Below are 21619 nucleotides of genomic sequence, written 5' to 3'. Positions count from 1 at the left end.
CCCAATTCATGACGAATGTTTAACAAGAAAAATAAATGACCGTTTATCATTGATTCGTTTGCACATATTACATTAAGCTGCCAAACTGCGGTTTCTTCTAGAACATTATGCATAAGTTGGTGTGTAGTGATATTGTTTAGTGGATAATATTATCAAATATGACACATGATTTTCTATTTGACAAGGAAATAGCAAATTTCGATTCGAAACAATTTCAAAAAATCTACCAAACGGGTATGCTAATTTATTTTACACCATTTCTCTAATTTTATATTTAATTTTCACGCTTTTCATACGCGCGAATAAGAAAATTCCACATTCAACAAATTTCGATGACTTTATGCTGTCAAGCTGTCTGTCCATTCTGTCGACTGGCGCCGTCCACGTTGAAAGCTCCGCGATGTTCCCTGAACAACAAAACGTCAAAGCAGAAGCTTTACTGAAAGTGGAAAGAGTTTCTCAATATTTTACGCGTCCAAAGTGTTACGTTTTTGGGTGAAAATACCTTGCAAATCTGGTGCAAATTGTTATCGTAGGTATGCACAACCGAGCATTGAAGCAGTTAGCACGAATTAGGTTCCGTTAATGCAGTGAAGTCGTACCCACAAAACGGGAACCAAATCTCCTTTCTTTGCACCAGTGAGTTCGTTGTCTTCTTTCGGGTAGCGCTCCATCGAATGTTGTACATAGGTGTGTGTATATGAGTGTGTGTTCCTCGCAAAGCTCAGTGAATGCAGCCTTCACGTTTGGTTAGGGCTGCGCGTCTACCTCTTGTGAAAATGTTTAATATTTCCTACTGGTAATCAATTACCATCCAGCCAAGGATATTCGTCGGCGCTACACGTCGAAGGTTTGCACGTAATCAAAATATGATGATCATCTCAAATCGCATGACCCCCGTATACTGTTATGCAGTTTCGCTCTGTTTATACGGTGTGGTAAATTACTGTAATTATCATATGTATGTATGCTCTCAGTGGCACTGTAAATAGTGAAACAATATCGATATTGTTATTGGCAGTGTGATTGTTGCTTGGGCAAAACAGCTACGAAAGGGGTTTGTTTATCCCTGTGCTATGTGCATAAAGAATTATTATCGCGCCATCTTTTGTTATAGGAATTTAGTGTACCCTATTTCATGAATTTGACCCTTACAAACTATCGCCTCGATTTCGATGGAGCATTCAGACAAATTCAGTCAGAATCAGATATCAAACAAATGTTATATAGGAAATGTTATATAAAAACTATAGCGAATGATACAATTAACTTTTGGGTGGTTTTTTGCCACCTCCAGCATTACAGACAAAACGGAGCAAACATGAATGAATTGGTTGGTGCTCGGAAGAGAAAGATTTTACACCCCCAATCGATGTAATCCCTCGCAGGGTACGGTGGCTCTTCGCCCTCGATGTATCATCATAGAATCATCGCACATAAAACCGGTTCGAGCAAAGCTGCACGCAGGCAACCCGTGTGGGGTCACAAATACATGCCCACCAAAATCCAAGGCTAATGTCGATTTTGGCCCCGTGCGTGCGTTACGCGATTCGTCTTCATTTCGGTTTCTAAAAAATCGCCATTCGGCTTTGTTTACTGTCTCTTTAGAACGAACGCCAATGTAATTGCAAACGTTTAACGGCACCATTCTATCTTTTCATTTACACTCGGTAGGCGCGAAGTGGCAATCGTCGGCGACAGTACGGACGCGGACTAGCAGCAGCGCATGATATCAACATAACAACGAACTCGACGCAAACCCTTCCTTTGCCGGCAGTGTATCGTACACATACACACACACAGGCGCACGTTGGGTTGGATTCTGATTTGACGAGGTTGGTTTGCCATTTGGTTAAACGAAATTAATCAATAATATTTCGCGCGCCTGTTAACGTGTGTACTTGCAGTGGCGATGCTCGTGTGGTGCGAAATCCTATTCGATTAACTCTCGTTTGCTGTGTGATAGCTGCTATAGGTTCAATTTGATGAAACGTTTCCAAATGATGTCAAAAACATCGCACGGCAGCAGCATAATAGTTCCAGGAATAGTTAGATAAACAAAAGAAACAAAAGACCAAATTTATATCATCGTTTGTATACACAAACCCACACTCATATATACAAACTGCCGTCTGCAAGTGTATGCGTGTGTGTGTGTGTGCGCGCCCGCGCTTGAGTTTACACTAGTGTTGGTGCATTTGTGTATGTGGTGGCAGTGTAGAAGAAGAATACGAAGAAATCGCTATGCTTTCTCTCCTATACGCAGCATAAATAACCTGCCCATTCAAGGATTCTTGTTGCATTGCTCGATTCTTCGCAAAGGTGTAAACGGAGCACCGTATGTATGTGTGACGACGGTATGTGTGCACTTGTGTGTAAAACAAAAAATTCTTTCCGCAACATGGTTTTTATGTGATTTTCCCACCCATCCTTTTTTCTGTGGGAAATGAGTGAGCATAAACCATTCATTCTCGCTCACACTGCCAGGATAACCTCTGGTCCGGCATCACCCAATCTTTCCCAACCGTCGCAGGTTGGCTGAAGGAAGAAAGGAAAAAACAGCAGTCGTGCTGTGTGGAAAGGAAAACTGTGTGTCGCGGTTCGGTGTGTGTGTGCAGGTTGATTATTTTTCCTAAGGAACTTCGCAAGAAGTAGTAGAGCAGAAAAAGAAGAGTTTTACATTCACGAGTTGTGCATAAAACGTTCTAACGACGAGAGTAAGATTAACAAAAAATGGACGCGTGATGTGGGAGTTTGTGGTGTTTGTTTCCGCGAATGAAGCATATCATAGCAACCACGGGAAAACATTTCCGCCAACCAAGAATTCAGCGAAAACTTCATTATTTGTTTTACATCTATAGGTTTGGCTGCCGTGTTTAAAATAGCTTTACACCGTGGGGGCAATCAAGGGGCTGGAGCGCACTGCCACTGGACGACAACAAACGGACACGAAACCAGGAAGCGGAAGCTGGACGGATTTAACGTGTACAGGATACAGATTTTTATGAATCGTGTTTACGAAAGTTAGGTAGGTTGTTCATTATATAGTGCAATCATTACCGCCTAGTGTTGTTTTCATTTTAGGAACCAGCTAAAGGAATGACAATAACATTCGTGTGTTGTTGTAGTGTGTATCAGATATCAGATAGAGAAATCATGTTTGGCTAACAGCATTAATATGGATACAGATAGAAAGGAGAGAAAGAAGGAAAAACAATCTGCCGGATAACGGTACACCGTATTAAACTGGGAGATGATAGCTTCGTTCTAGCGAGGATAGCATAATCTCATCAACAGTATACTTTCGCGCCGTCGATACCATCGTGGGAAAAGTGCGCAAAGAGATGCTGGGAGATATAAGGGACGGCTCAGGCATAGAGTCTCGTATAAAATTAATGAACCACAAGCCCTCATTAACTAACGCATTTTCCACGAAGCCACTAACTTGTTCTACGTCACATAAGTGATATTATACAAGCATGAATTTTTCTCTATGGCACATTAAAAAGAGGGTTTTTACATTACCCTACAAAGCAAGTGCAATCTGTGAAGATACTCAACATAATTTTATGAATTCGTGATAATAATTGTTTATAGCAAAATAGACAATTAGTTAATGAAATTATGAAAAATACGTATGCCGTTTTGCAAAAGAAGTGTGTCAGAATGGGTAGGATCAAAAAGGCGTCAAATTCAATTGGAAATCAATTATGGGAGAATAATTGTGTACAGTTTCAACAAAGGAATGATAGAAAAAGAAATAAGGGATAAACATGTCTCCTAGAAATCGTCAATATCATGTTGTGATGTTTGTTGGATGTTTGTTGTCTAAATATCTGCCTTCCGACATGATACGACTTAAATATAGTGGAGATCATCCTTGGCCCACAACACCCGTAGAGAATATTCTGATTATTACAAATCTTAAGAATTCATTGTTCTCCTCGGTAATTATAAGTAAAAATCTACAATGTGAATCATAGACCAGCCCGACATCGAGTTACTTAAAAAGGGATACATTCCCGGCAACAGAAGCGAGGAATCAAATCATAATATCATTCAGAGTGACGATATATGCTGTGCCTGCAGAATAGTGCTTTTATGCCGATGCCGATGCCGTTGCATAATTTGCATTTGTTTTGTTCGGTACTGTATATAAAGCTTAGAGGGCATTTTGTATTTGCTCAGTATGCCATCAGTGAGCAACTTGAAATGAGATGTTCATAGCATTAATGAAGAAGAAACCTTATTTTTAATTGGTACACAAACAAGAAGCTAGAACTGGCAGCCAGGAATGATTTAGTGTATTATATTAGCAGCTTGTAAATATGGGCTATGCATTTTTTGTCGATTGTCTTACAACACTAATGGTATGTTTTCCTTTTTCTTTTCTTTCCATTTAACACAAATATATGCAATCCGCCAATGAACCAAATGCTGGTGGCTAATCTTACGGAAACAATATCTGTGTACATTCACTCGATGGATGGGTGATTTGATCGATATTGTTGTATATGATAAACGAACCCCTAATACCGTTGATGATGGCGATGGATCATATTGTTGCAATTTCAAATCATCTTACAACGACCATCACACGATAAAATCCCAAACCAACCAAAATCGAACCGAAAACTAAAACCAAACGGACATTACTGATGCACACAATTGCTATACGCTGATCGTTTTATTTTTTTCTTTTTTTTGTCTTTTTATGATAATGTTGTGTTTCGATTACTTCGATTACTCGAAACAACACGCGCTTGTTTTGTATTTCATTGCCGCGTGACTTGTGATCGTATATTCTATTTCGTTTTTTTTCTTCTGCTTTGATTGCGTTTGCATTTTTGATATCGATTGCGTGTTCCATTACACTCCTTTCCATTACCCACATGACCGTACATACATTGTACATCGATTGTTGCGATCACGATAACCTAAATCCGATCCCATGCCGTATGGTGGATGTATTTGTCTGAAAACGCTCTGAATCAACTTTGGCAAACAGGTTATGGCAAACTTAAACTTCCAACAACCGCCCAGAAGCATACCGAGCAGTGTGTCCTTAAGTGGGAGAGGAGGAGGAGGAGGAGGTGGGGGAGGCAATAGCAGTGTGGTAGGCGGGGGTGGTGCCGGAGCGTTCGGTAGTGGTGCGTTGGCCGGTGCCGGAGGACATGTTACCCCAACGTCCGGTATGTTTCCTTCGGTGGTCGGTGCAAGCGGTGGCCCTTTCGGACAGAATGCCACCACTCCTTCCCAGCAGCAGCAGCAAAGCAATCAATCCTCTTCGTCGGTGGCACCGCTCTCGCCTAGCTCGAATGGTGGCAGTGGAAACCGGTCGGGTGGTGGTTCGGGTGTTATGGGTGGCACGAGTGGACCAAACGGAGGCGGCGGCGTAGGCGGTGGTGCGGGACTCGCTAGTAACGGGCCAAATAGCAGCCAGCAGCAGTCACAGCAGCTGTCGTCCACTGGCAACGCCTTGTCGGGTGGTGGCCGAAGTAGTAACCTGTTCGGTGCGGGAGTTGGCGGGCAGCAGCAGCGTGGCGGGGCTGGTAGTGGCACGGGAGGCTTCGCGGACCGAAGGACACTGTCCGGGCTCAGCGGTACATCGATGGTAAGTGATGATGAAACTAATCCTAATGATGCAGTTAATCCAACACACCTTCATTTAGCACACACATCCCACTATGATTAGGCACACGCATATCTTCTGCCGCTTTGTGGTTAGTCATTTAAACATTTAAAAATGCTCACGGTACCTTCTTACCGTATAAGATTTGATTTGTATTATTTTATGTTTTTCGAAATGAACAACCCGAGTCTCATGAACGTCAAGCAAAAATTAGTTCTCTCACTTTGCAAATGTGCTGTCGTCTTAGCTTCGATGTTGTAATGCTGTCTGTTGTATGGTTGGAAGATTATTATTATTTAATTTCTCTTCTATGGTTTGCATTGCTCGTTCCTTTCATTTACTGTGTAATTTAACAGTTCATCCATGGATACTTATATTAAATTGTTGTGTTATGTTTGGTTTTTGGTTCGGTTGGTTGGTTTTGGTTGGTACAAGGGATGGGATAAGGGTTTCTGTTTGTATTTTACTTTTTTTGTCAAAAAATTCATTCTACATGTTTGTTTGTCTTAAATGGTCCTGTGTATTTTTGCGTTCTTTTAATCGTGTTCCATCGTCATCTATGACTTATTCTACGGGGTTGATTACTTTATTATAGGAGGTATTGTAATTCGACGGGGTGATGACCACCCGTGAAACGGGTGGCGATGAAAACGGAATTTATTGAAAAAGAAAATTATAAATTTATGATAAAACCTTAATTCAACTGTTTGTTTGTTACCATTTTCATGCTTCAAAACAAAGTATTTGGTCTACATTGGTCGACGACTACCAAACCCGGTACCCCCCAAGAATAACACCTCCGATTGCAACCTGTGGCTGATTGCTGATCTGTGGACATCATAAAGCCCACGTTGTTAGAGCTAGAACGAAAACGATATTATTCTTTTAAATATCCGTTCCTGTTATCGCACGTAGAATTTTAGTATTGTATTTTATATATAGTTCAAAAATATGTTTTGGAAAAACATCAGATTGTTTGATGCGAAACAGTCATTTTGTTTAGCATAAATGAACGACTACGTATGATGATAGATAAGGTTGTGTAAAACCCAAAAACTAATATTGCGTTTAAATCGGACAATTCGTTTTTGAGTTATAGTGTCCACCAACATGAAAGTAAGCAACTTTTGATTGTCTGATAAACTAAAGAATCCAAAAAATACTACATTGTTTTACAATCTTTAATGTGGTAGATCGTAGAGCAGCATGCATTTTGTAGAACTTGGCGTTGCAGCTCATGTTTCAGTTTCAACCAATGCGTAGGCATGCAAATTTACTATAATAAGTTGTGTTTGTTGTTAACATAAAGGTAACCATGTTGAGTGGGGTAAATAGATAAGTAAAGTTCGCACTACGATCCTTAAGAACGGCGTATATTGGATTACCCCAAAATTCTGGCCGTGTGTTGCATTTCTTTGCCTGCGTCCTTCGCTACGTTTAGGAGCAACTTTTTTCGAGGTAGAAGAACAAAAAAATGACAACAACCAGACCTGTCCAGCAATGATGTACTTTTTGGATTTAATTGCTTTTATGCGGATGGTTTTAAGCATCGATCATAAATCGTTCAGTGTACCTGTGCCCGTCGTATGTCGTTATCCTGTCCCTGTGTGTTCACAGTCACATTTAATTGCGCCCGATGAAAGATTCTACTTTCATCATTCGTTGAAGATCAGATATAGGGAGATGAAGCAAGCGATCGCGATACGTATGCTGCGCCATTGTATGTTGCGTTGAAACAAATACACGCGCCGAGAAGAGCGGTGATCAACCTTTGCCGGGAAGCATGTGTGCGCAAGCGATGCATACATTTACATAGTGCGACCGCCACATACCCGAATTCCCTACCCTGCGATGTTGGCCGCGGGCGACGCATCTGCTTTCCGTATTTACGCAAAAGATTGAGAGCATTTCAGTGCGCGCAGAGTCGCGGTGCGTGTGCGTGATGATGTTGTCGCGGGTGCATTTGTGTTGTGATGCGCTAGTCACAGCGGCTAACATGACGCGAGACCGCACTGTGTGCGTGCTTTGTTGGGAAGAAGCGCCCGCGCATGAAGCATTTGTGTGTTATTCTCGCGATCTTCCCGCTGGTGGTGCATGTTTTACTCGCTTTTCAGAACCAATTTTTCACGGGTTGTGCCTAGATGCTGTGAATTCGTTGTGTTACGTCCTTTAATGGACATCCCTGTGTGTTTAATTTGATTAACTAAACATCTCGATAAAGTTAGAAAAAAAACACCGCTCTGGCTCGCGGATTGACCACATGAGTTCAATAAATGCATTCTTGCACAGACCGGAACCTGATTCACTCATCAAAACACTGTTCCCCACAAGTGCGTTTAGAAGCAAAACAAAACGCATCCAAGATCGTGCGCGGTGTGTAAATGAAATAAAACATAAATACGTCTTCCGTTTCGTTGTAACAGACGGTAACAACGGAAAAGCAGAAGCATAAGATTATTCCGTACCATCTCGCCTAATCTTGCTGCGCAGTTTTTTAATTTTGTTATTAAACGCGCCCCGTGTTTGTTGATGCGCGCGCGTGCCTCGTGCGTTTTGTTCGCTGTGCGCTTGTCTTCATAACCTAGCTTTTATTTACACCCGCGGTTGTTTTGCTGGTATTTTAGGACGAACCACACTTTCTCTGTGTGTGCGTGTGCGCGATCTGCACTGTCAAAAACAATTTTTGCGAAGGCGAGACGCAGTTTAGACGAAACCTTCACGCAGAGCTGTATCCTTGCTTGTTTGTCCCGGTCTCCGTGTTTGTGTGTGTGTATCGTCATCCGCTCCTTGTGGGTGATTAGAAAAGCATTATTCGTCACTTTTCCGGAAGCTTCCGGAAGTTTTCTGTCGACTACTGTGATTGTGTTGTGCTGTACTATTGTTCGTTTAATGAAGCATGTGCTCCACTCTGCCAAACGGAATGCCACACAAAGGATACTACCATCAGCGGTCGACACCTGTGCCTGGTTCAACCAGTGTAGCAACCATCGGTGTGGTTAGCACAGGAAACACTCTAGTAGGCGAAGGCAATGTAAGTGACTCATTGGAAAAATGGTAAAAGAATATCGTTGGGACGATCGAGCCGTGCAACATAAGAGCGCATGGATCAGTATTATGGAATACCGGAAGTGTTGAAGATGTGTGTGTGTGACTGTGTGTGTACAAATAGCTTTTGTAGGTGGTTTAACCAGAACGATGTAGATTGAAAGTATGGCGTCGGTAGTACGGTGGTGTCTCTCACGGATAGCAAAAATGGTGTTTTAGTAATAGAAAAGTATACATAAGTGGCGCTAAATCAATGTGGTTAATGTTTCTAATGTTCATCGTTTGGAATCAGATTTGGAAGTTTTTCTGTGGTGCGAGCAGTGAAAAGAAAAATAACTCACAGTGTACTTTGTTTCCTTGAATCTATGTCTATTACTACAACGTTTCATTTTATCTGTCCTGTACTCGTTGAAGTAAAACTTCTCGAAGAACTAAAACAAAAAACAAAATTAAAACCCCTGTGTTTATGGTGTGTCTCTTCCAAGCACTTTCTCCATTTTTTTTTATGCCATTTTGCATAGACTTCTAGCAACGCTTCCTATCTAGTTTAGTCTTATACCAATTTTGAATAGTTGAAAGTTCCGAGAATTGGCCAAAGTAAGACCATTTCTAGGAATATCGTTGGTTACCATGGTGGGATAAGAAAAAGGGAACCCGGGATTATTCAGTCACTGTTACCCCGAAGAATCGCTCCAGTTGTTGTATGGAAATCCTCCACAAATCATTTAAAATATTTACAGCTGGCACTGGCTACTATTGAAGAAAGCAGTGCCTATACAGATAAACCAAAAATACGGTGAAAATCATTCCCAGGAACAATTGTTTGATTGTGTCTCATTACAGATTAATAAGAGCGATCACCTCGTCGTTCCATTTACTGTCACTGTAAACAAAGTAATTTATGTAAATAATGGTAATTATTTTCTGGCTAAGGCAACCAAAATTGAGCTTATTTTGCTTGGTTAATTTCTGATTATAATGGCCGAATAATTTTTCCGATGTGTTTTTGTTGATACCAGGAATACGCAACAAAAAATAAATTGTGAATCATTTAGCAATAGCTTTCTTGTTTGTTTGGTTCTATATAAAGTGATATCAATATTTTAATCATATACATATTCGTTTATTGTTTTATTTTCATGCACCTTCAACACAGTCCAACATGGTTTCGTTCATGCAGACGCGAGGATACGGATCTCAAAGTGGGAATAGCCTCAACAACTACCACGGTGTGTTCGACGGTGGTGCGGCCGAAACGGTTACTCCGCCGCTGCTCGATCTCTCCGAGTTTCCTTCGCTCACGAACGCACGCGGCGGTCAAAACGATCAATCCCTGCCGCAGTCGAACGCGTTGCAACCGCCGGGCAGTAAACCGTACGGTAATGTTTTACAACTTCTGTTTGATCTGTACCCCAAAAAGGCCACGGAAGACTAACCTTTATCTCGCTCACTATTTACAGTTGGCATGGTAAAACAACCGACGTCCGAACAAATTGCGTTTACGATGTCGAACGAAGACTTTCCAGCGTTGCCCGGCACGCAGAACGCCGAAGGTAGCCAGATTGGTGCGGCCAGCCAGGGTCTGCAGGGTGTCCATCATCATCACCATCCGGACCATCACGGCGGGACGGACAGTTTGGGTGGCAAGGGTGCGGGCGGCAGTGGACCGGTGGGTAGTGCGGCAGGCATGGGCATGGACCTGCAGAGTGATTCCGGCAATTCCAACATTAACATGGACAAGGGGGCGATGAAACGGGGCGTACAAACATCACCCAATGGTTAGCATTTGCGGAAACAAACATTTCCCTCGGAAAAAAATATCTTTTGCTTATCGCAATTCGTGTTGCAACCCTCTTTACGCGACTTTACTACTCTGCAGGAACGGTAACAAACATCCCTGCCAGTATGGTGAACAACCAGTTCGGTATGGTGGGTCTGCTAACGTTTCTCCGGGCGGCGGAAACGGATCCCAACCTTGTGACGCTAGCGATGGGCCAGGATTTGATGGCGCTGGGGTTGAATCTGACCGCGGCGGAAAACCTGTACCCGTGCTTTGGTGGCCCGTTCGCTGATGCGCCTGCGAGGTAAGGACTTGTTGCTAGCGTATCGTCCCTGATCGATTGATTGTGTGTGTTAATTGAACCCCCTCCTTCTCGTCATAGACCTCAGGATATCGACTACCCTGTACCGCCCGAGTATTTGATCAACATGTCAATAAGGGACAAGCTGTCGAAGCTAACGCTGCAAAAGTATAAGGATGATCTATTATTTTATTTATTTTACACGAACGTTGGTGATATGATGCAATTAGCAGCGGCTGCCGAACTGTAATTCAACCCTTCCAAGCCCAACACCTATCTGTTTGCATCGCGCTAAAGTTTTCTTCTTTTCTTTTCTTATTTCGCTTACCATTCCACGCACCACACACACATACACAGGCACAGTCGGGATTGGCGGTATCATACGGAGGAGAAGGTGTGGATAACCCGTGTGCCCGGCATGACACCGTACGAAAAGAATGGCACAACCGAACGTGGCACGTACTACTACTTCGACGCGCAAACTTGGCGACGAGTGCCAAAAGAATTTCAAGTGGATACAGTGAAGTTAGATAAATGTCCAAACATAAGTGCTTACGTTACGATGAGTGGACAGCCTGTATAATATTTATTAATTTGTAATTAAACCAGAAAATCACGGTCAGAAACTTTGCGCCTTTTTGTATTTGTATGTTTTGGGTGAAGTTGAGGTGTGATACAATGCCGAAAAAATACATAAACAGTGACGGTAACTGGTTACAGCTTGACGAAACTTTTGCCAGAGAAAGTATTCGCGATACATTCTGTTTTTTGGATAGTGTCCCAGGCTCTTTAAAATTGTATACTACCATATGGGCAACTAACAGAAGAATAATAGTTTTAGTGATTCTTATTCCATCATTTTACCATATAACGGAAAATTAGATGTTTCTTGTATTTAGGAAACATTTTTAGGTGGATAAGTACGGTACAAGCCTGAAATAGGCTTGATAACCATTATGGGGTCTCTGTTATTAGCTGGTATGCTGAGTTAACAGAAGGGAACACTACCTCATTGATGATGTTGCGCACGCTCTCTGGCTTTCCAAAATTATTCTTTGTTCTGGAAATGATAACAAAAATGTGCCAAAATAATATTGAATGTTTTATATTTAAAGGGTAGTTTTTAAAATAATTGAATCATCTATTTATTTTATTTATTTAACAACAATTTTAGTTTTGCGCAACTTAATTTCGAAAGAGTGTTGCGTTGGCTCATGCCGGGCTTAATGTATCGAGAATTTTTTAGCACTGTGTGGAGCTGTTCAAGAGCATTTAAAAAAGTTTGTTTTTATTCTTTATGCGACAATGCCAAGCGCATTTTGGAGGTAAAGGTTGTTCATAGCGATCAAAGACTTCTTTTTTGTAAGGGAACTTAATCCGTAAAAAAAACTATGTCTGAACAGGAAATTTACGGACCTACGTGTTGCGCTTTTTCGACACGGATTATCTCCAAACCGAATGAAATTGCCTTCGATTGATCAGAGGGTACGACCGCTAGTGTCATAGAGAACTTTTCCTATTTCTCTGTAAGCAGTTGCTTTGCATGATGAGTGAAAGTCAGAGAGAAATAATTTGGAGGAAAACAACAAACATGATAGAAGCAGAATACATAGCCTTTTTACTTTCAACAAGACTGTTTAATAAGCGATTAAAATTGCGTGTTTTACTACATTCTGTATAGAACGCTACTTGTTGTACTACAAGCACAAGGCAGTGTGATTGTTAATAGAAAATATAAATACTATTGGCAAAATACTTTTATCATTGTCTCCCCCCACGCTTACATTTGGAGCACTTTATGGTGTTGTCAAGCGTTGCATCTCTTCATACACTTTCATAAACTCTAGGGTCACCGATAAGCATCTATTGTAGATACTTTCGGTTTGAAGCTCGCATCGCGTGTCCTAATCATCGCTTTGTTTTAGACCTTCGTCAACCGTTGCACCGACTTCCAGCAATATTTCTACCCATAAAAACGAACGGAGGAAAACCAAAAACGATTATTTATCCGTTTTGTTGTAAGGCAGTTTGTTGTTAGTATATACAATAATATCGTCATGATTTCGTTTATACATTCTCATTAGCCTAACGATTGCAGTTCATTTTAACTTTTCCGCCCCGATACGCTGAAGTTTCAATTCGTATTCGGCTTCCAGTGTTGCCATCCTTTCGCGCAAGCTTTGTTCCTTGCTTTCCAACGTTTCCTTCATGCGGGATTGAACCTTTTGTAGCGCTACATTATAACCCTCTTTGATGCGATCGTACTCCTTCAGCATGTGCTGTTCCTTATCTTCCGCATATTTCTAGTAAATGATGCAAAAAGGAAAAGAAAAACAGAAAATGTTACTTTTTAGACTCTCGTACATAAGCTCAGTTGCTTTGGTTTTGATACCTTGTAGTTGAGTGCGGTTTTCTTTGCAGACTGATGCTTTTCTGTCACCAAATCGAGACTCTTCTGGTACTCTTCTTCGACCTCCTTGAACCGATCGTTCATTTCCTGTTCTCTCTCGTGGAACATTTTTCGTTCGGCAGTGATCTGAACAATCAGTTTTTCCATCGATTGCCGTTCGCTGGCAACCAGTTCCCGTTTTTCCTGCAGCTCACGCTCGAGAAACTGTACCTTCTTCTGTCCATTCGCGAGCTCCGCCTTGTATTTGCCCATCAGCTCCGATTGCTTGTCAAACAGCGAGCGTGCTTCCGTGTCCTTTTGTGCCAGCAGTTCGGACATCTTTTCACGCTCCGTCACAATGGCACACTTGAGCACATCAACCTCCTGGTTGCGTACCTTAAGCTCAGCCACTCGATCGTACAGTTCGTTCTTGAGCGTGTCGATGTTTTCCTTGAACCGATTAAACTGGGCGAGGAATTTTTCCTCGATTTGGTTAACCTTCCCGGCGTACACCTTGGCCACCTCTTCGCGCACCTTCTGTTCCAGCTCACGCAACTGGCGCCGTGTTGCGGGATCCTCGAGTGGTGGGGAACCACCGATCAACTCATCGTCCGTACCGACGCTCTGATCGCGAGAAGATACTTTCCTCGGTGAAGTGGCACTATCGCACGTGGTGCTGGAGGAGTTGTTTGAAATTTGGGTCCGAATGATCTGCTCGAACTGGGCCGCCTTTTCCTTCAGCTCGTCTAACAGTTGATCGCGTTCTGCCTTCAGATCGAGCCGTTTGTGGAGCTCGCTTACTGTCGCGTGTTGATCGTTTAGCTGAACAGTCAGTTCGGCAATTTCACGCAGTTGTGACGAGCAGCTAGATTGAAGCTTCAGATTTTCTATTTCTAACTGCAATAAATAAACAAATGGTGAAATAACCATTATGATAGATGAAGCATCCCCGCAACCCACAGCAATTCCTCCCTTACCTTTGAGATCTGTGTTAACCCATCAATGCACTTGGTGCAACTGTTGCTTCCAGTAGCAGCAGTGCCTTTTCCTTCTCCCTTTTGCGTGTTACTATCCGTGCTGCTCGCCATTTGCTTCAACAGTTGCTCATGGTCCGTCTTCTCCTTGTCTAATAGTTTCGCCAATTCGCTCGCCTTCAGTTCGGCCAACTGGAGAGCTCGTTCGAGCGAAACGGCCTGCTCTTGCAAAACCGCAATCTGTTTTGCACTGTCCTGTGATCGCAAGGTGGACAGCTCCCGGCCGAGCTCTTCTTTCGCTCCGCACATCTCTATGTACAGCCGTTTCAAACGATCGCACTCTTTTTGGGCGTCCAGCAGAAGAAACTTTTGCTTTTCCACTTCCAGCTTTAGTGCAGCAACGGAACCGGTTTCGTTGGTTAGCGTTACACACCGTTCGGACAGCTGTTTGTTTTCACGATCCAGCAGCTGGATCCGTTCGTCGGCTTCGAGCTTTGCTTGCTGTAGTGTGAAAATCTTATCCTCGAGAAACGCTTCCTGTCGAAAATCGCCGCTCGATCGTCGACGGTTTGCGCCACCGCTACCCGTAGTTATCGATCGTTCGTTATTTCTCTTCGAGCTCGTTGTTTCATCTGCTGTTAGCTTTTCCAGCTCTTGTTCTAATATTCTACACTTGGAAGCGAGCCGGAATGCTTCCTCCTTATACTGGTTCATCTGCACCAGCGTTTCACTTTCGTCCTTTTTCAGCTGATCTAGCTCGCGATCTTTCGCCTGCAGATTTGCTTCCAGGTGCCGTATTAGATCCCGCTTCTCCTTCTGTCCCGTCATACAGACGCGGAGCTCATTCTTAAGCCGTACCACCCGATTATCGCTATCTCCACCACCATGATCACGCAAGCTCGGTACATTATTATGTGGCGTGCTACCGATCAGATTGCGCTGCGCAAAGGTATACCCGCCCGTGGTTGTATCAGCATTGAATGCCCTTTTGTCACCGCCCGCGGGTTCTTCCTCTTCCCCTTCCGGCTGCTGACCGCAATGCATTATGCTATCCATCAGTTCAAGTTCGGCATTCGTTTTCTCCAGCCGATTAGTAAGGTCGTGTATGGTTTGCTGCATGCCAGACTGTTCCTTCTCAAGCGCCTGAATGCGATTGCGCAGTCGCAGCCTTTCCTGCTCGAAATCGCCCTGATTTTTGCTCTTAGACAGTAGGTTCGAGCACTGGCGCTGCGAGTCCTCCAGCTGAACCTGCAACCGTTGCACGGTTTCCGACTGCTCCACCAGCATGGCTTCGCGCGATTTCTGTAGTTCACCGTAGCGTGCCTCTAGCCGCCGGCAATCCTGCTGCCGTTCGTCCAGCTCGCTGCGCAGATTGTCGATCTGCTGCTGCATCATCGCCACCTTTGCGTTGTGCCGTTCCTCCGTCTGCTTCAGTAGTGCGTCCGTGTGGCGATCGGCTTTTTGGGCCGAATTTTGCTCCAACATCCGGTAGCGGTGCAGACTGTCCTGCAGCATCATCGTTTTCTGTTCCAACTCACCCACGAGTTTCACATTTTCGTCCTCCAGGCCGGATACCTTTGCGCGTAGCTTTTCATTCGTGTCTTCAGTCTCGGATATCTTTGTCTTGCTCTGCACCAACAGTTCGCGGGTCTGATCCCGTGTCATGTTAGCCCGATCCTTTTCCGCTTGTTCAATTAGAAGCTTCTTTTCCAGCTCACCCATTTGCTGTTCGTGTCTGTGGCGCTGCTCGTACAGTTCTCTCGTAACGTGCTCCAGTTCACGGGTTTTCGACTCGAGCAGTAAGCGTAATTCTCGTGCAGCTGCACCACCGTAATCATTCATGGGATGCACTTGCCCCACCTGTTCGGCTGCATTCATCAGCGGAATTGAGGACATTGCTGGCAATGGGACAGGCGGGGCTGATGGCCGTTTGCTGCTTCGCCCGGTATCGTCATCGTCATCACCATCGGAGTATCGATGGGTGAAGGAATCAAGCGTATCGTTGTCGTCACATTCCACATCGTCGAATGCATTTTCCAGCTCGTTAGCCAGCTGCTGTTGAAGACGCTTTTGATCCTCGAGTATTTCTTCCTCCTCCTGGGCACGCTGCTTTTCAAGTGTACTGTTGTTAAGGTTGATGCTAACTCCATCGTTGAAAATAGATACACCCGGTGGTCCGTTCATGGTTTCGATGCAGCACTAGTTGCAATAGCCCAATTTTACAATGTGGATGCGGATGTCGAGCGCTGACGAACAGTTTACGATCTGCAGCGAAACATTTTGATAGCTCGCTTGCCGGTCAAAGCAACGTTCACGAATTTGCGCAAAGTAAACGATCTTCTACAGCAGTTCGTTATGCACGCGTTCGACCTTGAACTTTGGGAGAGGGAACACGATAATAAATGACCGGAATGTTTCCTATCTTCTAGCGGGTGAAGATGTAAACAAAAGAAAAGTATTATTGCTACTCGTCCTGGACTTTTGTTCTCCCGCTGCTCTTCTTCTCGTTGCTTTTCAAAACTTTGATCGTGTATTTTACGTCAAACTCGCGTCCTTTTGTAAGCAAGGTGGTTGGAGTGGTGATAGAACCGAGGTTAATACAAGCAAAAAACAGTTAGGTTCATAAATGGGCGTTCCAACCGCAAAAATAACCTGAAATATGCGAAAAATTTTAAAATATAGTATGAGATATGCTAAATTACTACGAACGGAAAGAAATAGTAAAATTATAATCGTATTTTTCCAAGAATAAATTTCTACGCCTTGAACGTAGCGTACTGCTCAGCCCTGACACTTTAGCCTCCTATGTGACAGTACTTGAAATGAAGTAAACAAACATTCACCAACTTGTGGTCAGCCGGTGTTTTTTACCGGTTAAATAAAACACTCGAACGAGCTATTTCATTCCAATGAATGATACAACGATAAAATCTATTGCAAAGAGCTTGGTTCCTGAAAATTATTTGAGCTTGGCGAACGATGCACGCGCGGAACGTGATAAAGCGATCAAACTACTGCTTGAAAAGGTATGCCATTTACCCCTATAGAGTACATATTCCAACCACTCACTGATGAATCTGTATTTTGCAGCGTAAATTGCCCGTTTCGGGATGGAGTGAAACGATGATTGAATATTTTGTTAACGAGCTAGCGTTGCTGGATAGTAATAATTTTCCTTCGCGGTGCGGTGTAGGTGAACGGGAAGGACGTGTGATTTGTGGTAAAACGGATCATCCTCTGGAGCAATCGCTTTATGCCTGTTCCCATTAAACAAACAGATTTCTTTTTTGTCTTGAAGATCTCGTACGCCGGAGGCATTTTAACTTTTCCCATGGAATTGGACGTTCCGGAAACTTAACCGATGCACAACCGAAAGCGGCCGGTTCCACGATCATGGCCAATTTAACCAATAGCCTAGTGTGTGATTGGATCAAATCGATTGGTGTTCCAAATTGTAGCAAGGCTATCGTTATTCCTTTGGCTACTGGCATGACCATGATGCTTGTTTTGCGAGCAATTCATTCCAAAAGGCCAACCGCACGATACATCCTCTGGTCTCGGGTAGACCAGCAGTCCTGTTTTAAAGCCATATTAGCCGCTGGCTTGACGCCAATCGTTATCGATAGCTTGTTGGCACGGGAATGTAGTGTAACGGAATCGTCACATGCTCAGGATGTTGATTCCAAATTTTCTACTGATCTTCCAGAATTTGTTTTAAAAATTAAAGAACTCGGTGCAGATAATATCTGTTGCATTGTGTCTACGACAAGCTGTTTTGCGCCACGGAGCAGTGATGATATAATCGAGCTGGCCAAGCTCTGCAAAGTGCACGACATTCCCCACATAGTTAACAATGCTTACGGATTGCAAAGCTCATACTTTACTCACCAGTTAAATCAAGGCGCCAGGATGGGAAGAGTCGATGTGTTTGTTCAGAGCACGGATAAGAATTTACTTGTTCCAGTAGGCGGTGCGGTAGTGGCAGGATTTACCATCGATACGGTTGACGCTGTTGCTCAGCTATATCCTGATCGTGCTTCCGGTGCGCCGTCGTTGGATGTACTTATGACACTTTTATCACTGGGCAAGAATGGCTACGAAAATCTAATGAAGGAACGAAAGAAAGCACACGAGATGCTTTTGGAAGGATTAACAAATCTTGCCCAAACTCACGGTGAACGCATTTTACCCTGTCGCAACCCGATTTCTATTGGTGAGTTTAATGCTGTATTTTAGTACCTACTTAGTATTAATCCAATTCTGCTTTCATTGCAGCAATGACGCTTGCATCGTTCGAAGGGAATTCAGACCGTCTGGAAATGATTGGTTCCATGCTACTGAAGCGTGGTGTATCCGGATGTCGTGTAGTGACCACCGCCGACAACAAAACTATCGATGGTAACACTTTTCTTCGATGGGGATCGCATAATTCGGGCGCATGTGTGCCTTATCTTACGGCGAGTGCCGCGCTGGGTATTAAGCCACAGGATATAACAAATTTCCTAACCAAGCTGGACGAGGTTTTGTGTAAGTATCGCATAAAGTATACAGGTGATGGAAATTGAAGAACAATATCAAGAACTAAACTGATTTCTCAACAATCTTAAGTATTGGTTGGTCTGGATTACTAATTTACCGATTTATTTATTTACCGAGAAGAGAACAAAATAATGATACTAATTATGGTAAAGTTTACTGAAAGAACTGGGAAAAATAGTAATAATCGAGTATTCTCACTATACGTAACTGTTCGGAACAATCACCCAGTTTCTGGGAGTTGTAACATTTCCATCCGAATCCGGTGAACTTTATTAACCATCGCCACTATCCTCTCCATGCGTACCGAACGCACTGATGCTGAACAAAAGCGCACAAAACAATGCGCACACACGACTGTAAGCGAATGCCCCACTGGTAAACTTCTGCCTCCCATTACCGTACAGTCCGGTATGCGTGCCTACGTAGAACCTTCTTTTTTTTTTCATGTGTTTATATATTTCTTAACCCCTCAGTAAAGTTGCGTCTTCAATGCCATTTTAAGTTGCTTCGATCGATCGCGTTCCAACACGGCACAGCTGATCCATCCACACACACACACAGTGAACTTTTTTCGCCCTTCCGATAGGGGGCCACTCCTTGATGGAAGATCGTGTATGGGGTTTTGTTTCCCCTATTTTACCCTCCCGGTTCGTACATCAAGTAGGCAAGATGAGAGCGGCAGAGACACGTTGCTTTTCACCTCATTCCATGGGGGTGGAGAAGGGGGGAGGGTTTCGATTATTTCGATCGGACAATTAGAACCGCTCCCACTTCCGGGCGTACCGTATGACGGTTGTGTACTATACGGCGTTTAGTTTTGCTGTCTAGTCCAGCGTACTTCATGGTAATCGTTTAGCTTCACGTTGGCACCAGGTAAAACGGGTTTATTTGTTTGTTCCACTTGATATGGCGGAAAATTATTGAAAATTCTAATAGCCAGCTTAGCTAATATTTTTATAGAGAGTGGCTTTATTCGTTAAAATTGTTTTAAGGGCGCAATTTTCCACAAATAGATGACAGTCCTTGAATTTCTTGTGTAAGAATATTAGCTTACTTCTAATGTTGCGCTAAATGAAACTTTTCAAAAGAGTGGTAGATCAAGCACCTTCAGGTCCTTTTTGCCAACTGAAGACCGGGGGAAGATGGAGATCTTTGATAATTCATGATTTTTCAGAAATCATTAACCTACGCAATAGAGATTCAGATTCATTCATTAAGTTCAAAGATTAATTTAGATTCTTGAATCTGAATCAAATCCACCCAACAGTACTTAATTCCCAATATTAAGTTGATATAAAAGCAAGTATAATTTTTCCGGATTAAAATATTCCTCTTACGGCACAATTCTTTAGGTTAGGTTTAGGTTAAATTCAAAAGGCAATTTATACGCTTCCGGTCGGTGCGGTCAGAAAAAGCAGAACCCCTGCGACGATTGATGATTCTACGCCGGTAACGATCGGCTTAACGCCAGCCATCAAAAAAGGCGCCCGTCGGTTTGTCCACCCTAATGAAGATTGATGGATCGATCATTCTGGACCTGACCGCTTTGATCCTGGGTTGTGTTGCAATTTTCCCTCCTGGAATCGTTTGCAATCCTTATGTAGCGAAAGGACCTTCCTGCTATAGCAGAACGATGACTAATTCATTTGTAGCTAGATTAAAGATCATGCAAAAGGTGTTTTGTATCGTGTTAGTTGTGTGCATCTGCCTTACTGTGTAGCAGAAAATGGTGTAGGAAATTTTATTGCTCACTTTTTTGTTTGAAAAATCGCTAAAGGGTATCCAAAATTGCAGGACACGCGTGCTGTAGTATCAGCTTTTGAATTTATTCAAAATTGCTTGGAGTCGCACCAAATTGCTGGAACTGGTTCTTTACTTTTCAGTATCTTACGGTAATGTACTACTGTGTAGAAGTATACCGATCATGCGAGATGGTATAGATCATATAGAAAGTTTATAATTCCCTTTCTTTTTGCTGGATCAATAACAAAACTGTTCCAAAAGCCCATTGAGCGCGTGCTGCAGCTTCATTCCTACCGTTAGCCTGTTCTGCTTTCCAGGTACTACAATATTTTAATGACACGTGGTACGATCATCGTTCCTCGTTATCGGCTATTAAAATTTTGAAAGTCATTAAAGCGCCCGACGTCCATTGGTGTACAAATTACAGCGCCCGGAGAGTGTAGTATGGTGTGAGAGCGCCCGTGCATAAAATGTATCCACCACACCTTGGAGAAGATGCACCTGCCATCCGGATTTTGGACGTTGGTATCGCGTGCCCTTTGCAACATCAGGTGAGCACGCTAGTAACCACATTTCACAGGCACGTTCCTCCAACCGTGGACGATTTGCAATTTCATCCGAGCTATTTCGGAGAACGGCGGTCAGATGGAAAAGGAATTATGCACCAAAAAAAAAGACACATCTTCGAGTTTATTAAGCTTACATCGCATAAGCTTTCAACGTGGTGTGTCTTTCCATCGTAGGTGTAGCACACAGGCAGGACATTTCTGTTTTGCTAGGGTAAACTTTTGTAAATTCCTTTGCCTTTGATGTACGGTGCGTTTCGTTTTTTTTCGTGTGTGTTCCGTTCCATCTGCCGAACCGATTCCATTGAAACAGGTTCGTGTTAATCATATCGACACACACGCACACACCAGCTCTCGATCGCAAATGCCGCGTACCCGAAAGCACAATCAATTTCACCAGATCGATCTGGCGAAAAGTGTCGAATCTTCCCGCTCGCTACAAAACCAGAAACACGTAAAACTGCTGCCAGCTGCCCAGTGTTGTACAGCAATCCGGTGTACGATTAATAGCGTTATGATAATTGACCGAAAGCACCATGTGGCTGCTGGTGCCGCTCGGTTCATTCTGCTGGGTGCAATTAATTTTGTCACCGTATCGTGTGCCAATCGTGGTTTTGGAGGTTTCGCTTGTTCGCGAAACAAACATAACA

General features: G+C 43.2%; 3 protein-coding genes across 5 annotated transcripts; 2 read left to right on the top strand and 1 right to left on the bottom strand.

Moving 5' to 3' along the window:
- Positions 1-431: 431 nt before the first annotated feature.
- On the top strand, positions 432-11378 carry LOC128307532 (regulator of gene activity). Of its 2 annotated transcripts, XM_053045407.1 has the most exons (9): positions 432-536; positions 1675-1835; positions 2862-3028; positions 5009-5614; positions 9834-10056; positions 10138-10455; positions 10557-10761; positions 10840-11004; positions 11116-11378. In XM_053045407.1, the coding sequence occupies exons 4-9, from the start codon at positions 5012-5014 to the stop codon at positions 11339-11341; spliced, it is 1740 nt and encodes a 579-aa protein (XP_052901367.1). In that variant the 5' UTR covers positions 432-536; positions 1675-1835; positions 2862-3028; positions 5009-5011; the 3' UTR covers positions 11342-11378. The 2 variants fall into 2 exon arrangements, with proteins under 2 accessions (XP_052901367.1, XP_052901368.1); XM_053045408.1 differs by lacking the exon at positions 1675-1835 and having other exon boundaries at positions 435-536.
- Positions 11379-11903: 525 nt separating this feature from the next.
- LOC128310131 (centrosomal protein of 152 kDa) lies at positions 11904-16476 on the bottom strand. Its single transcript, XM_053046684.1, has 3 exons — positions 14125-16476; positions 13151-14044; positions 11904-13061 (listed from the first exon to the last, which is right to left on the bottom strand). Exons 1-3 carry the CDS (start codon positions 16303-16305, stop codon positions 12858-12860), a joined length of 3279 nt encoding a protein of 1092 aa, XP_052902644.1. The 5' UTR covers positions 16306-16476; the 3' UTR covers positions 11904-12857.
- Positions 16477-17030: 554 nt separating this feature from the next.
- On the top strand, positions 17031-20787 carry LOC128297924 (O-phosphoseryl-tRNA(Sec) selenium transferase). 2 transcript variants are annotated; one of them, XM_053033640.1, is made up of 5 exons: positions 17031-17147; positions 17212-17341; positions 17420-18334; positions 18397-18641; positions 20704-20787. In XM_053033640.1, exons 1-5 carry the CDS (start codon positions 17031-17033, stop codon positions 20785-20787), a joined length of 1491 nt encoding a protein of 496 aa, XP_052889600.1. The 2 variants fall into 2 exon arrangements, with proteins under 2 accessions (XP_052889600.1, XP_052889601.1); XM_053033641.1 differs by lacking the exon at positions 20704-20787 and having other exon boundaries at positions 18397-18686.
- Positions 20788-21619: the final 832 nt, after the last annotated feature.

The sequence above is a fragment of the Anopheles moucheti genome, chromosome 2 (genome assembly GCF_943734755.1).
Source record: "Anopheles moucheti chromosome 2, idAnoMoucSN_F20_07, whole genome shotgun sequence".
Taxonomy (NCBI): Eukaryota; Metazoa; Arthropoda; class Insecta; order Diptera; family Culicidae; genus Anopheles; species Anopheles moucheti.
This window is presented reverse-complemented; position numbering and strand designations above follow the sequence as displayed.

What these genes read in the sequence shown, in the direction of transcription:
- LOC128297924 (XM_053033640.1), top strand. Translation starts at nt 17,031, where the DNA reads ATGAATGATACAACGATAAAATCTATTGCAAAGAGCTTGGTTCCTGAA. An exon ending in GGAAGGACGTGTGATTTGTG is followed by an intron (nt 17,342 to 17,419) that starts GTAAAACGGATC and finishes TTTGTCTTGAAG; the next exon opens with ATCTCGTACGCCGGAGGCAT. An exon ending in TCGCAACCCGATTTCTATTG is followed by an intron (nt 18,335 to 18,396) that starts GTGAGTTTAATG and finishes CTTTCATTGCAG; the next exon opens with CAATGACGCTTGCATCGTTC.
- LOC128310131 (XM_053046684.1), bottom strand. Translation starts at nt 16,305, where the DNA reads ATGAACGGACCACCGGGTGTATCTATTTTCAACGATGGAGTTAGCATC. An exon ending in GGTTAACACAGATCTCAAAG is followed by an intron (nt 14,045 to 14,124) that starts GTAAGGGAGGAA and finishes TATTTATTGCAG; the next exon opens with TTAGAAATAGAAAATCTGAA. An exon ending in AAACCGCACTCAACTACAAG is followed by an intron (nt 13,062 to 13,150) that starts GTATCAAAACCA and finishes ATCATTTACTAG; the next exon opens with AAATATGCGGAAGATAAGGA.
- LOC128307532 (XM_053045407.1), top strand. Translation starts at nt 5,012, where the DNA reads ATGGCAAACTTAAACTTCCAACAACCGCCCAGAAGCATACCGAGCAGT. An exon ending in GGCTCAGCGGTACATCGATG is followed by an intron (nt 5,615 to 9,833) that starts GTAAGTGATGAT and finishes CCTTCAACACAG; the next exon opens with TCCAACATGGTTTCGTTCAT. An exon ending in CGTACAAACATCACCCAATG is followed by an intron (nt 10,456 to 10,556) that starts GTTAGCATTTGC and finishes ACTACTCTGCAG; the next exon opens with GAACGGTAACAAACATCCCT.